At 42.7% G+C, this 15136-nt stretch overlaps 1 protein-coding gene across 1 annotated transcript in view; it reads right to left on the bottom strand.

The window, feature by feature from the left end:
- Window positions 1–1539: 1539 nt before the first annotated feature.
- syngr2b (synaptogyrin 2b) overlaps window positions 1540–15136 on the bottom strand; it is a 30862-nt gene continuing 17265 nt past the window's right edge. The window contains exons 3-4 of the mRNA XM_052033162.1: window positions 10807–10943; window positions 1540–7129 (exon numbers count right to left, since the gene is read on the bottom strand). Coding sequence (XP_051889122.1) covers window positions 6947–7129; window positions 10807–10943 — 320 coding nt within the window. The 3' untranslated portion in view covers window positions 1540–6946. The remainder of the gene's footprint in view (window positions 7130–10806; window positions 10944–15136) is intronic.

The raw sequence follows: 15136 nt of genomic DNA, 5'->3' as shown, positions 1-15136 counted from the left end.
GCTAAATACCATCCAGAACAGCAACTCCCTTGACTGGCATTCCATCTGCTACATCGTGGCTCCTTCCAGTCCTATTGCACCATATTCATTGTGATTAAACTGGAAAAACCTGCTGACATATCTTGAAAGATTCTTCCATATAGGACAGAATATTTGAAGTTCTCTTCTACATCACACCTTCCTGAGTTGGAAATGTATCATTAAGCCTGTTTATGGTTTAATGTGAAATTGTGTTATAGGAGTATCAATCCTATTCCTGTTGGGGAAGTATTGTGTTCTAATCCCAATCTACTTGGTATCTTCAGATGAAAGGTGTTCAGGAACTGAAACTAATGAAATGATTGCATTGTTTTTTTTTCCAGGAGTGCAGGGAAGAGATCTTTGTTTAACAGTAAAGGGGGGAAATTTTAATTAGTATTAAAGCAAATACTAGGTGCACTCAGTAGGCCAGGCAGCATCTGTAGAAAGAAAAACAGTTAATGTTTCAGGTCTGGGTCCCTCCTTCAGAACCAGTTGTGCTGGAGGGTTCTGGAACTGGAACATGAACTTTTTCTGATGCTGCCTGACCTGAAAATTAAGTACTTTGTTATTTCCAACCCCTGCAGTTTTGATTTTCTTTTACTATTTTAATTGCTGTTTTAGAAAGTACCACCAGAGGTAACCCTTGAGGGCTTTGGCAACTGATAATTCTGGAACCTGTACCAATTCTATGTCAAAGGAATGGAGATGAGAGAGGTGTGTGTGTGAGAGAGAGTGATTTGAAGCACTGTAACTGGTGTCAGCAAATATAAAATGTAAGGCTATCGCCAATTTATTGCTCAAATTTACAGGGGATAAAATGATAGACCATGTTCCACAGTATCTTGGACTAGACAAGTCTAAGTGTGACAGATGCTGAGTTACTCCAGTATCTGTGGTCTCTTGTGTCTCCAAGTCTAACTGCAACATGGGCACGGCTGAGACTTGCACCTGCTGTTGAACAAAAATGCAGGTGAAGTTTGGATGATGGAAATGAACAGTCTTTGTGATGGTGTGGATATTTATCCTCTACAAAATAGTCTTGGGCCTTGTCCTGTGGGAGACAGTACTTTTGCAAATAGTTACTTTGCAGATGGAGTACCTTCCTTGCTCACTGATCATTACTTGAGGGACTGAAATATCCTTCCACCTACCCATATAATGTTGCAAATTCAAATTTAGTACAACTGGCTGTTGAATGTTGGCAATGTGTCCTAATTTTGAGAGCTTAATCTCACCTACCCAGATCTGTTTCACTAGGCCTTCAACTCAGCTTCCAAAGCCAGAGTCCTGACCAAGGACACCCACTGAATGATGGGTCTATGCAATTTCCTTTTCATTTTTTTTTTGGTACGTCATCCTGTGATCCGACAACTGAAGGCATTGTCATTTAATTTAGCACAGGAAACACTCCATATTAATAAGCATCTTAATAATTAACAGTAAAAAAACTGGACCAATTGGCTGCACCTTTAAATTAACATTACACTCAGCCCTTGGAACAGTCAGTAACACCAGCCATTACTTTCAAAAACAATGTTTATTGGTACAGCAGGTTGAATTATTGTTGATCAGTAACCATTTTGTGTGCTTTATTTGGAAGCCTCACTCTGAACAGAAGTCACAATGATATACAGTGCTATGAGCTCTACTACAATTCATTGACAATAAACAGGCATAAGGGATACAACAAGTGCCAAGGTGTTTCAAAAGATCCATTGCCAGTTTATCCAACATTCTTTAGTAAATTAAATCTTTGGTTCAGACATTGATGTTTAAGTATAGCACATGATTTTGGTGTACATATTTTTAAACAACTGCCACCTTGGCAAATAAACAAGGTCATTAAAATGTAATGCTCTATTATAACGTGAATTAAACATAATCTTATTTTGCCCTATCCTGAAAGCACCAGCTCCTGCCTGGCACCATTGTACAGGGTTGGGTATAGTCAAAGCCCATACAACTGTATGTTCCAGCAGCAGTAAATGGAGGTCTACTAAACCTGAAGCAAAACCAGCAGAGACTTCTAATGGCAAGCTTAAAGCAGACTTTCACCACTTTGCATGTTATATACAAGGCAGGTGTACTGGGTAATAACCAGACTGAGTGCAGTGCAAATGCTCAGTATTAGCTTAAACTAGGTCACCTCTAGCCATAGCATTTTGGATCCTCAGTTATTTCTCACACTCAAATAGGAAGTTCATATTTAAATAATAGCCCATTTTGCATTGACATATAAATACTTAGGCACAAACCATTCTTTCTGCCTTGTTACATATGAAATCAATATAAGGCATATACCTCACACACATGAACAGTGATAGGTCAGAGGCTTTAGAAATAGCATTTGGCATTACTGAACAGTAGGGCACATGACTGATCCTCAGATCCATTCCATCCTGTCGCACACTATCCTGCTCAGCTCCAACCAGGGATTCTGCCTTAAGCTAGCAAGCAAACAAACTTAGCCTTGTTATCCCTTGACTGGGTGACCAAATAGCTCCAACCTGATATCTTTTCAACTTGCACTTTGCAGCAAATATTTAAATGCATTAGACAACACCTTCCCCTGCACATGGTGCCAAATGTGTTAGAATTTGATTTTCTTTACATTCAATCAGCATATGCCACAGTGAACCAAAAGCATTACCCCATCATATAAAGCCCCATTTCAGTAGTTTATACAGTACAAAGAATACAAAAGAATCCTTTTACAAAAGTGATCTTGGTTATTAATGCAGTTGCAAATATAAAGTGGTACAAAAAAAATTCTAAATGAAATTATCACCCTCCCCAGTTATCAGATCATTTCGATGCCTGGAAGAACTAATTGACCTTTCCCAGCTCCCCAAACAGTTGCACTGCTTTGAAGTGTGCATGCTCCAGCTATCTTCCTTCCCCCAAGAGTCCACCGTGGTTGGCCTGCTGTTTTACTGAGATTACTTTGCACAAAAATACATCTGAGTAGATGTGAAAACCATACTTGAATCAAAACGGGGAAGTGTGAGAGCTGCAGGAACACAAAGTGGGCAAGTTAATCCTTTCTCAGCCAAGCCTCCACCTTTGATTATGGCACTATCTGCTTTTATGCAGAACAATATGAACATTTTGGAACTATTTACAGAGTTGATCAATTTGATCTTTCTGTTAATCAATGCACATAGTCCAGCCAGCGAACATACACAACTTGATATTGACACTATTATGTGGGTGCAGCTTTCTATAGCACTGGTGGGTGAGGTGGAGAGGGGAGGTGAACAGTTAGCCTAATTCATGTGAACGAATCAGTTTACAAGCCAGCTTTTGTTCCTGATGCAAATAAAGAACAAGATTGTGACACCAATATCAGCTGACAAGTTTCACCACCAGCACTTTTGTGCTGCAAGACTTGAATATAGCAGAGTCACTGTGACCTCCAGCAATATTGGTCTCCCACAAGCTGCCCATCTGATCTGGGTTTAAAAACTATAACGTGTTCACACAGCTCCAGCCCTAGCTGTATCTCCAAAAATGCCTTACAGACAATGAAGTGCAGTTTAAAATATATTCATAGCTGTAATACAGGATACCAATCAGAGAGCTTGCACATAGAGCAGTGTAACTAGCCAGATCAGTACATGTTGTTGGTTGAGAGGTGAAGATTGGCTGAAACACCAGGAAAACCTGGAAGGGAGTGATGGGGGCAGAAATACAAAGATGGAACATCTCTCCCAACTCCAAACTCCTCCATAACAAAGAGCGGTTATGAACTACTCATTAAAATCTCCAGGTCTTTAAAACAGAAGGCTCCTTGTATGCCATGCAATTAGATGTTAATCTCCAACTGGATTCCCCACTATCCACAGCCACTAGCTTCGCTAGGTTTTTAACCCAGCCATAACATGACTTACCCATTTCCCCTTTTGTTAAGTGGAACTACGTACACAGTGTGGTCAGTGCTTGCTCAGGATGGGATTCATGCCACATACCTGCAAACAAGGAATCACTGTGCTCCAATATCCAACATAATTCAGGTGCCTAGAAGTGCACCAATGATCTTGAAAATCTGCAAAGAATCTCATAGGTGTGCAGTAAATACGCACTCTTTATAATCCCTATTGCCGTATTAATAAAACTAAGCACCTTATCCAAGCACTTATTAGAAATAAATAACTATAGCTGTGAAAGATTCAAGCCCCAGCTTATCAAAGAGTTCACTTCCAGCACTACTTGATGTGTTCCCTCTTATTAAGAATGCAACTGCACGATAAACCAAACCACAACCAGTGGAGGTTCAGCTGCTCAAAGTTTCCAGCAGAAATTCCCAAGGGATCCACAGCACAAGGGTGACACACACACCAATTCCTGAGGGATGCACAACACAGAGACCAACAACTTGTTGCATTTACTTTTTGGTTATTATAAATGTATGTAATATTTGGTGTTTATCAACAGTTCTTTCATTTGGGATTCATTTTATCAAGGACACAATTCATAGGATAAGTAAATTAATCACAGTTTCGAATGATGAGATGGAAATAATTTCCCACAGACTTTTTCCAATGGTTATGTCTAATTTTATGGAGCAGAGACTTTAGAAATTGACATAAACCTCAACTTCCAACACACTTATTTGGCCCAACATTTCTAGACTTTATCTTGTGAACTTTAGGGTTGCTGAATGGAATCTCCTTTTCACAGGCTGAAAGTGTATGAGCTTATGCCTGCAATCTCTCTCGAATGCCCAAGGGAACTTTGACAGTTGCATTTTTGGAAAGACAAGAAGAAATTTCATAGATACTGCTTTACCCCATCTCAACAGTTTCTACTGAGCTACAATGGGACACAAGGAGAACTTGATAATAGATTCTGTCTTTTAAATCCTTGAGAGGAGAACAGTGAACTGATCAGAACCTAGGGCTGGTGCCTGCTTAGGCTAGATAAGCACGAGGAGAATCAGGACAGGAAGAAATGACAGAATCCTTCCGAACATATCCACCCTGAATGCACGTTAGAGACCAACAGAAGCTTAGGAGATGGATTTCAAAACTCCAGACACGTCACACTCTTAATATGAAACTCGAGCAAGTGAGGGGGTCAGGGTTTAGAGTACCAAGTGAATGAGAGGTAGAGGGTTCAGGGCGCAGAGCAAATGAAGGCGTCAGGGTTTAGGTCCCTGAAATGCTTCATTTAAGACACAATGGATTTGTAAAGAAATGTTCTTGTAAAGACATGAACTTAATATACTTCTTAAGAAACAGGTTCCTGTGCCAGATTATTAGAAGATGCACTTATAATAATCTACTAATGTCAAAAATTTAGTTTATTTTTGTTTTAATTGATTAGCGTCATTGGATGGATTGAATACAGACCACTAACTTTCCACTGCACAGAGACAATGCAGCAACTCGTCGCTACCAACATTCCTCTCTCTTAACTGCAGACATCGTTTCACACATCCTAGGCTAATGATAAGCAATGTTTGCCAATCACTTCTACATAATCACTCTTGTTCTATCTTTAAGCTTTCCTTTTCCCTCACTTTAAAACTGAGGGCATCATGGAGAGGATGAAACACTCTCCCACTTTTAACACCTGGTTAAAACATCCATGTGGGATCTCCCTGTATAACTGCAGTCACATTAAAAACCAGGGTTTACACCTTCTACCAAGAACGGCTCCAAGCCCAAACCATGGTCTACAGCACCAGTTTCTGTACAGTGTGGGATTTACTCACTTAGCGTTGAGAGATGCTGACTTGAAGCTCATGCTCACTAGGTAGTAGTTTCTCACTACTGTGTAAAGGTTCCGAGTCTACAAATGCAAAGGTCAGTCCCTTCACAGTTCACATTCAGCAATAACAGAGCAATGCTCAAGCAGACACAGTGCATGGTAATCTCATGCACCAAACCTGGCCCAAAAACCTCTCACACAACCGTGGGAGATCTGTGCACACTGACGCTTCTAAAAGCTCACTCTTGATTCAAGAGCGGGCTGGGTTCTGACAATCTGAAGCAAAGTGCAGTTGGCACTTCATAGAATGATACCCAGAGGAGAGTGCTTGGTACCTCTAATGGCACCAGGACCAGGCTCCTTTCCCTGGACAGCTGGCACTGATGGTGGCCTCACTAAATTCAGAGTGAGGGTGCTTAAAACTGGCGCAACCCAAGTGGAAACAGGGTAGCTTCATGGAGATAAGTACCACTATTCCTGACATTTGAAAATTAGGTATACAGCATGAAGAGTGGGAGTCAGATAGTATACAGAAACTGCTCTTAAACTTAGTCAATTAAAGACAAAGAAAAGAATGGCTAAGAAACCATGAGTTCAGTCTTACCTTGGCATTATCATGTTATCATAATGATTGATACCAGATCACATTAACCCAGATTAAAACCAGCTACTACCAACAACACCCAAACCATGGTCAATGCCAACCTTTCGCTGCTGATTGGGATTTACTCATTTAGTGCACCTGAAATCAGAAGCAATTTGATGACAAATCTCTGCTTGGAAAAAATTATACATTTGGATGAAAAGGATCTTGTAGTGAAAGACTATCACTGGGAAGGGGTTCTGGGCTGTGCAATGGTCGTTTCATCCCATACCCCCCTCTCCTCTCACAACAGAACGGGAGTGTTGACTCAGTGGGCTCCCACTCAGACCCACCTCTTGGTGACCAGCGGTGTCAGAGGAAGCTCAGCACAACATCCGCTGCTTTGCGGAGTGGGGGGGGGGGGGGGGGGGGGGGGGGGGTGCAAGAAGTCCAGATAAAGTCAGGGGAAACAACAGCAACAAGGGGGAAAGCAGAGGAAGAAAAAAAAAGTCACATCCTTAAATTGGAAGAAAACTTAGTTTGTGGCAACAGTGGCTTTTCCTGCTCATCACTGCGTGGTTCAGTTTGGCTCACATTCTGGAGCAGCCGCTGGGAGGGGACCCAGTGGGGTTAGTACATGGGTGGGCGGTATTCATCGGTGCCTTGCTGGGCTGTGTTACCAAACGGAGGCTGCTGGTAGTTTTCTGCAACGTTGGGGTACGGCGGGTATTCACTCGATGGATCCGTGTATCTGTCGGAGAAGTCGGCCACGCCCATCTGATACCTCTGGTAGGCAAAAATCGTCAGCAGGCCCTAAGTGCAAGAGAGTGCCAAGGGTTAAAGATTAGGAATTCAGTCTGGTGTAACATCCCCGTTCCATGCAAAGTCCCTTGGGGCAAGAGCTGGGCTTCAGTGTTTTGCAGGGATTCCGTCCAGTACCACCCGCCCCTTTTGTTGAACACGTAATTCCTTGACATTTTGACTTTTGTGCAGGTCAAGTGATCCCCAACCAGTATTATGGCCGTTTGGGTAACGGAAATTCACCCTTACAGAATTCACAATATTTGAGATACAGAATACAATTTGCTTCCACAGAACTTATGTGAATAAAAGTAAATAGATAAATACAAAATTGATTCTGTTTTTCAAATTCGCATTTCTTGACACATGCACAGAAGATGCAGCTCTGCATTGTGGCAAATCACGATAAGGACCGACTCTAGGAACGCAACCCCTCCCCGTAATGTGAGGGTCAGCTGTACACAAGCTTAGAGCACGTTAAGTCCAACACCTTGCCCAAAATGTTCTGTGTATCAGCTACAAAAATATCTTTTCAAAAAGGAATGAGGCGGATTTTGGTCTGGTGGAGCTTACGCAATAGTTGTAGGAGTTAGCCATTTAGCTCTTTGTCTGCTCTACCATTACTCAAGATGGTGGCTGATCTTCAGCTCCATTTTCCTGCTCTATCTCCCTATCCCTCAATTCCCTTAATATCCAGATATCTGTCAATCACTTTTCCAATGGAACTCAGTGTCTGAGTCTCCACAGCCCATCTGGAATAGGAAATTCCAAAGACTCAACCATCCTGTGTGTGAAGACATTTCTCCTCATCTCAGTCCCACATGACCAATTCTTTACCGAGTCTCCTTCCTCTATGCTTTCTTAATGACTTCACCAGGGAGTCTTCTCTGTCCCTGAGGAGCTTTCACGGGTTCCAATTAGACTGGCTTGGAAGCTGATCTTCCGCTGCCACTCTCCAGGGAATCTCAGCGACAGCAGAGCGTGCGGTGTTCTTAGCCCATGGCAGAACACACATCCTCTCACTGCAACTGCCCTTCACACAGAACGTGCCACATCCTGCCACCATAGCTCGAATATGACAGCCAGCAGCAATTAATGTTGCACTACTGGAGATCAAACATGTCCTAAACAGTGCCGTCTCACTCCCTGCCACCTTACACCTATTAGCAGACAAATCTGGTCAGTGGGTCAGAATTGCAGCTTGCATGGGACAGACAGTGCATCTCGAGTGCAATTCATTTATATTGCTCCATTCCTGGGGACTTGAGCCATTAACTGATGCATCTCCAACTTAGGGGTTCTTGAACAGCGAAAGAGGAAAAGGACGTTTTGCCTTAGGGGGCTCACGTCATTATTGATATTACACTCACTGGTTAATTGTCACAGCGCACTCCTTATTAAATGTAATGACAAAAGCTATTTACCTGCCTTGAATGATAATGGTGCTGAAGAGCTGCAGCAGTACGAGTTATGCATTAGTGCTCGAGGGAGGATATTGACGGAAGCTGGTCATTTACTTTCCAAGACTTTGGCGGTCCTTGTGGTGCCAGCAGAGGCTTGCAAATTGACCCAAATCCACAGGAACATTGGTGGAAGTGATCCATACAACACGGATCTCTCATCCATCCAATCAATGCAAAGCAGTGGACTCAGGAAGCAGCTTAATTCAGACATACACTCGTGTCTCCTAACTCCAGGAATCATTTTTGTAACAACAAACTTAACATCTTTCTTTAGAGGAAGACTATTGGTTCCACCTGCGGATGTACATTAAGTGACGGCTAAATTGAAAAGCTCTTCCTAAATAATTGCTTCTATTACTTAACAGTCCTACAGAAACTGACACTCATTGGTGTGCGGTTTCAGGAATGTATTACCAATGGATAGATCTCAGTGATTACAATTGCAAAATTAAAAATAGAAACATTAAGGTAACGTCACCCACACCCAAATGTAAATGCCACCTTCCAAATTTCAGTTGTTCTAGATATCAGCATGGACCAAAATGGTCATGGTTACATGGGCCTTTTCCCAACAAATTAACATTCTCACTAAAAGCCAGCAAAGCAAGACTCCCTATAGCCAATCTTCTGTTGATTTGCTCTACATCCTTCATCTGCATTCCAACCAAATCCCATTACCTATTGTGGCTGATCTCTTACCAAGGAAGCAATTCTTTAAATATCAATTTAATTATGCTTAAAAATGGCAAACCCAGCAGATCTTAGTAATGCACAATTAAATGTTGGCAAGGCTTATTTTTAACATAACTGTAGTTCCTTTCCTGCTTTTCAGCCTTTCCTGTTAGCTATTAATGCATTTCTAAATACATTACACATTGTGGTTTACATGGTTCAGGGCAGCTTAACTTCTTTGGCACTAGATAAATCAACTCATGGCAAGCGAATCAGAATACAAATACGTCAATAGGAATTGGAAAGTCCATCTGTAATTTGTCTACAAATTACACCCCTCATTTTCAGATTGTTTCAGCTCTTACATCTGCTAATCCATCACAGGTCTTTGTTGAATGCACACTGGATAGACAACCCTGGGGGAGTTACCAAGGATAGGGTTGGCACACCAGATGAAGGAATTAATGGTCTCCATCACCCAACACTGCTGGAAAATTTGCTCCACTCTGCCAACTCACTTGCAAGCCGGAGAGGTTTAATTATTAAAGGCACTTGAAAACAAGACACGATTATCAATTGCAGAGGAATACCTATAGATTTTCAACAAAACTTAAATCAACGAATGTGGCTGCTGTTGAGCCAGGAAAGAATGTGGTACTGGGCTGGAATGCACCTCTAATCAGATGGTGTTTCTACAGGACCTTTGATGGCAAATATTGATGGGTAGCATGTGTATGTGCATGCATACGACACGCGTGCCTGCAGTGTGCGTGCGTCACACAGCCGTCACACTTGTGCGTTGTGCATGTGCACAGGCATCGCGTTGTGTGTGAGTGTGCATGGTGTGGGTATGGGCTCCATGTGTGTGCACACAAGCAGGGTGCTCGGAGGGAGGGCGGCAGGGGCAGAAATCAAAAGATATCTGTTGTACTGTGTATACTCTCCATTTTTCATGGCTACAAGAGTGCGACTGGGAGCAGAGCCCCAAGATATGTTCTGGTGGCAGAAAACTTGTCTTGCGCATTTTAAAAGTTGCAGTTAACTCCTGCAACATTCAAATCAGAACATCTGCCCTTTATTTGAATCTGATTTCATGTTAGCAAAAGAAGAATTAGAACTCCTGCTTCCAATTGCTAATCATAAGGCTGGAACTATATTATTGCAGTTATCTGGTGAAGAAGAAATGCAAAACAGTTGTGACAATCCCTTCTGAGTGCAGGCAACAACTTAAATACAGCTTGACTTAATGTTGTGATGGTCTCTGCTGTTAGAAACAAACCTAAAAGTTAAGAGGTGTGCATTTACCAAGGATAACATCAAAAGTAGGGAATGGGCTGGATGGCAACTACCCAAAGAGATTAGACCACACAGGTATGTGCGTTTTAGTTTCATTCTGGGTAGTGGATTTTTAGATGGATTATTGAAGAGAGGATGGCAATCTTCTAACTTAATGTTTCATTTAATTTCCCCGAGAACAGAGCACCTTCAAAGCTGCTGTCGTCCATCTACATCAAGCTGGCAAGAAGCTACTATAGCCGAGCTTTCTCTACTTACCCAGCTAAAAATGGAGAAGAAGGAGAAGGCGATGGCTGCCCGGGCACTATCTGCCCCTATGGTTGGCAGGCTAATTCTGGACACCCATTGATTGGTGAGGAAACAAAAGCCAACAAACCACAGGAAGGTCCAGAGACCTGAAAGAGGAAGGAGAGCCGAAGGTTAGATCGCTGTGATGATCACTACCGTCACTGATCTGTTGATGGCATTTGACAAAACAACAATTAGCATCAAATGGGTCTTAATTTAGTCAATATTGAATAAGGGAATGTTGGCGTTCGATCAGTTTGACCGAAGAGCTTGAGACAACATACACTACTGACCTCAGACAGCTCAACTCGTATTGCTTTAGACAAAGAAAGAGGCCATTCAACCCATTTAGCCTATGCCAGCCCTCCAAGCAATTCTAGTCCCCCATTTATTTCTCTGTAACCTAGGCTCTCATGCATCCATTAACTCCCCCACTGATTCTCCAACCACCCAGTCACACTAGGAGCCAAACAACCCACATGTCTTTGGGACGGGGGAGGAAGCAGAAGCCCCAAATGGAAACCAGTGCAGTCGCAGGGAGAACTTGCAAACTCCACACAGACAGCACTGGAGGTCAGAATCAAACCCAGGCTGCTGGAGCTGTAGGATTGCTGTACTACCTACAGGGCTACTGTGCTACCCAGGACTGGGGTTTGTCCAAATGTGCAGCTGTCACACCCCATATGCATTAACCAGACCGGGATGTGGGGAAAATGCATTCTGCAAAAGTGAGCTCCAAACTAGTTCAAAGCATTAACTGGTGAGTGAAGGGAAACCAGGCAAGGAAGAAACACTGGGTCTGCTCCAAACTACCAACCCAAGGTCAGGAAAGCCAACATTCATCACTACATTGATAATATTGGAAGGTTAGAACAGATTACAAACTGGATTTCAGGAGAGCAGATCTCAGACACCAAAGGCTACGTGAGAAGTGAACAATTTGCAAAACATGTACGCAGAATAGAAATGTTTTAGGGAAGAGAAATTACATTGCACTAACAGTCTGGTCTAAAAAGCAGAAGAAAAAAAAGGACAAAAATAAAACTGCTTGGATTAAAAGGAAAATAAAGAAAAAATGCAGTGTGGTTGGAACAAAGGGAGAAGGGAAGGATACATAAAGTTCAGAACTGTAACAGGAAGACCAAGATGGGGAGTTTTAAAACCAAAACTAACAAACTGGCAAAAGGTGCAGGGAGGGAAGGTGAGAGAAGTGAATAAAGCACGTCTCAAAAACAACAGGATTAAGGAAGCGGTGTGTGGAGAGAGGGGTGGACAATTTACCATTGGCAGTGGAAACTGATGTTAGAAGGGTGCGGAAATTTGGAAGAATTCTTAAATCAATACTTTTGCTACAGTGCTATTTTTAAAAACTTAAAGGGGCAGCAAAACAGAAAAGCTCATGTTATCAGACAGGAAGACGTGATGAAAAGATTCAAGGTGCTGACAGAACACAAGCTTCTGACAATTTCAAAGCTGCTGACACAGTTGGCCAAGGAGACTGCAAATCCCTTTCAGGACATCCAAGGCTGATTGAAGCCGAGCAACATTCCTATGAAAGTAGCAAATACAACTCGTAGGTAAAGAAAGGATGAAGCTCAACTTACAGACGGGTTTGCTTCATTTTGACTGTGGGGCTGGAGAACTTAGGGGAGACGCAGGGGCTGGAAGTACAAGGTGTGTTGGGAGAGCCAGCATGGGTCTGAGAGACGGCAGATTACAATTCAATAATTGTGACATTTCTTTGAGATAAATGAAAGGGGTGACATTTCAGAGGTTATCCATCGAAATGCCCTGTACAACAGGGTCAAAAGGCAAGGTTCAAGTACATAGTTCCCTGGAAGTGGCAACACAGGTGAACAAAGTGAAGGTGGCGTGTGGCTTGCTTGCCTTCACCAGACAGGGAATTGAGTACAAGAGTTGGGACGTCATGTTACAGCCATGTAGGACATTGCTGAGACCGCACCTGGAGTATTGTGTGCCGTTCTGGTCGCCATTCTCTAGGAAGGATGTGACCAAGCTAGAGATACATGCATGCCATCCATACAGATCATTTCAAAACATCAGTACATCGAGGTAGTACAAAGGGAAGGGCAATGACAGAATGCAGAATATAGTGTTACAGTTACAGAGAAAGTGCAGTGCAGGTAGACAGCAAGGTGCAAGGGCCACGACGAGGGAGATTGTGAGGTCAATAGTTCATCTTTATCGTACAAGAGGTCCGCTCAAGAATCTTAAAGCAGTGGGGTAGAAGCTGTCCTTGAGCCTGGTGGTGCCCGTTTGAAGTGATCAGGGAAAGTTACAGCAAGGAACAGGGGATTCAACACAGTGTGCAGTCATGATAGTAGGTAGAAGCAAGACAGCAGATTACACACAAAATGGCAAGTGAACCTACACAGGAGAGGGAATTGGGGACGTTTGGTCAAACAAACAGGCAGGCTGTAAAAACAAAAATCAAAACTGCTGAAATTCAACTGGAGGAATGGGGAGGGGAGGGGTGACACGTGAATGCAACGTCCAAGGGAGGAGGTGATCGGGTCTCAGTGAGGACCAGCAGCAGCACTGGGATTGTCGGAGATAAGTAAATTTGAGAGAGTCCAGGACCAGGGCTAACCAACTGAAATTAGGAGTGGGAAGCCATGAGAAAAGATGGTCCTTCCCGTTACATTGGGCTTTGCTTTCTGGAGAATGGTCAGGGATTGGTCTTTCAGGATTTCACTAACATGGTGAGAAGAGGAGTTTGAGGCACATTGCAAATCTGGGCAAGCTTTTCTGTAACTGGATGATGAGACCAACTATCAGCAGAGGAGATGGAGTGCGGAGACCAGATTGTAAGAATGGGGTACAGAAATTGAAAGGTTTGGCAGTAAAGGTTGCATGGATCAGTGGCCTTCTATTCAAACCTAATTAGCAGCTGTGCAGTCTGCAAGTGAAAATGAAGAGTGTAATTATTTGATAAGTACATTTATTGCTTCCGTGAGCCAACAAAATTATACTGTTTTATTGCAGTCAGGAGAGTATATTTCAAAAGACTGCCTAGAAATCTCTATACAACTGTGGTGCAGCAGTTAGTGCTGTTGACTCACAGATCCAGGTTCAATTCTGACCTCTGGTGCAGTCTGTGTAGAGTTTTTATGTTCTACCTGTGACTTTGTGGGTTTCATAACATGACAAATCAGCAGTTTAGAGGATGGAAGGGAATGGGGAAGGGCACATTTTAAGTGGGTTTCATAACATGACAAATCAGCAGTTTAGAGGATGGAAGGGAATGGGGAAGGGCACATTTTAAGTGGGTTTCATAACATGACAAATCAGCAGTTTAGAGGATGGAAGGGAATGGGGAAGGGCACATTTTAAACTGTTAAATAAAATCTAAGTGATAACTTTCTATGAATCATTGTTTACTGTGGGAGAGTATTTACACAGTAATTTGATATATCTTTGGCCTGAATCAGTCATTCACACTTAGGAAAATGGCTGCCAGCTTCAGCTATTCAGTGACTCAGCTAAAGGATCAACTCACACCAATATCAACACAAACTACCGCAGGGAAAGGGCAATGCAGGTAACTGAAGTAAACAAGGTGCTTGAATCTTACACAGAATAGTCCAGAGCCCACCAGAGCAAAAGAACAAGATTGCCTGTGAATTAACACTACGGGTGAGAGGGGGAGAGGGATACATATCACTGTTCCTTCCAGACACATTTCTTCCCTTTTCCTGATGGCAGTGGCAGACCCTGGGACACAGACCCACAGCCAACAAATGGAAGACGATGGGCACATTGAGAACAAGAGGGGCTCAGACAGCAGGAAGAAAAAGAGTGTAGAGTGCACAATGTACAATCACACCTCAGCATACAGGAGCCAATCCTGGAATCCTGACTGCTAACTTGTGTCCAGGGAAACCATAGTCTGGTTTGGGCAGACAATCGGATACTTAGTCAGGTATTCAACTTCATCCAAAACTTGCATGATATGTTTTAATCTTCCAAACCATGATTATCACACAGCAAATAAACACTCTCATCATCGGTGCAAATCACAGTGCATGGGGCTGCTCCAGGTTCTAATACAATGACTTGTATTGTGCCTGAGTGAAGGAATAGTATTAAAGAAAGCTTTTCCTACCGCTTAACTTTAGCTTCAGTTACTAGCTGCCAGGACTCGAGGGTCTGAGTTACAGGGAGAGGTTGGGCAGGCTAGGACTTTATTTCTTGGAACAGAGGTGATTGAGGGGTGACCTTACAGAGGTGTATAAAATCATGAGCAGTGTAGATAGGGTGAATACACACAGTCTTTTTC

Source organism: Pristis pectinata, chromosome 18 (assembly GCF_009764475.1).
Source record: "Pristis pectinata isolate sPriPec2 chromosome 18, sPriPec2.1.pri, whole genome shotgun sequence".
In the NCBI taxonomy this organism is placed as follows: Eukaryota; Metazoa; Chordata; class Chondrichthyes; order Rhinopristiformes; family Pristidae; genus Pristis; species Pristis pectinata.
This window is presented reverse-complemented; position numbering and strand designations above follow the sequence as displayed.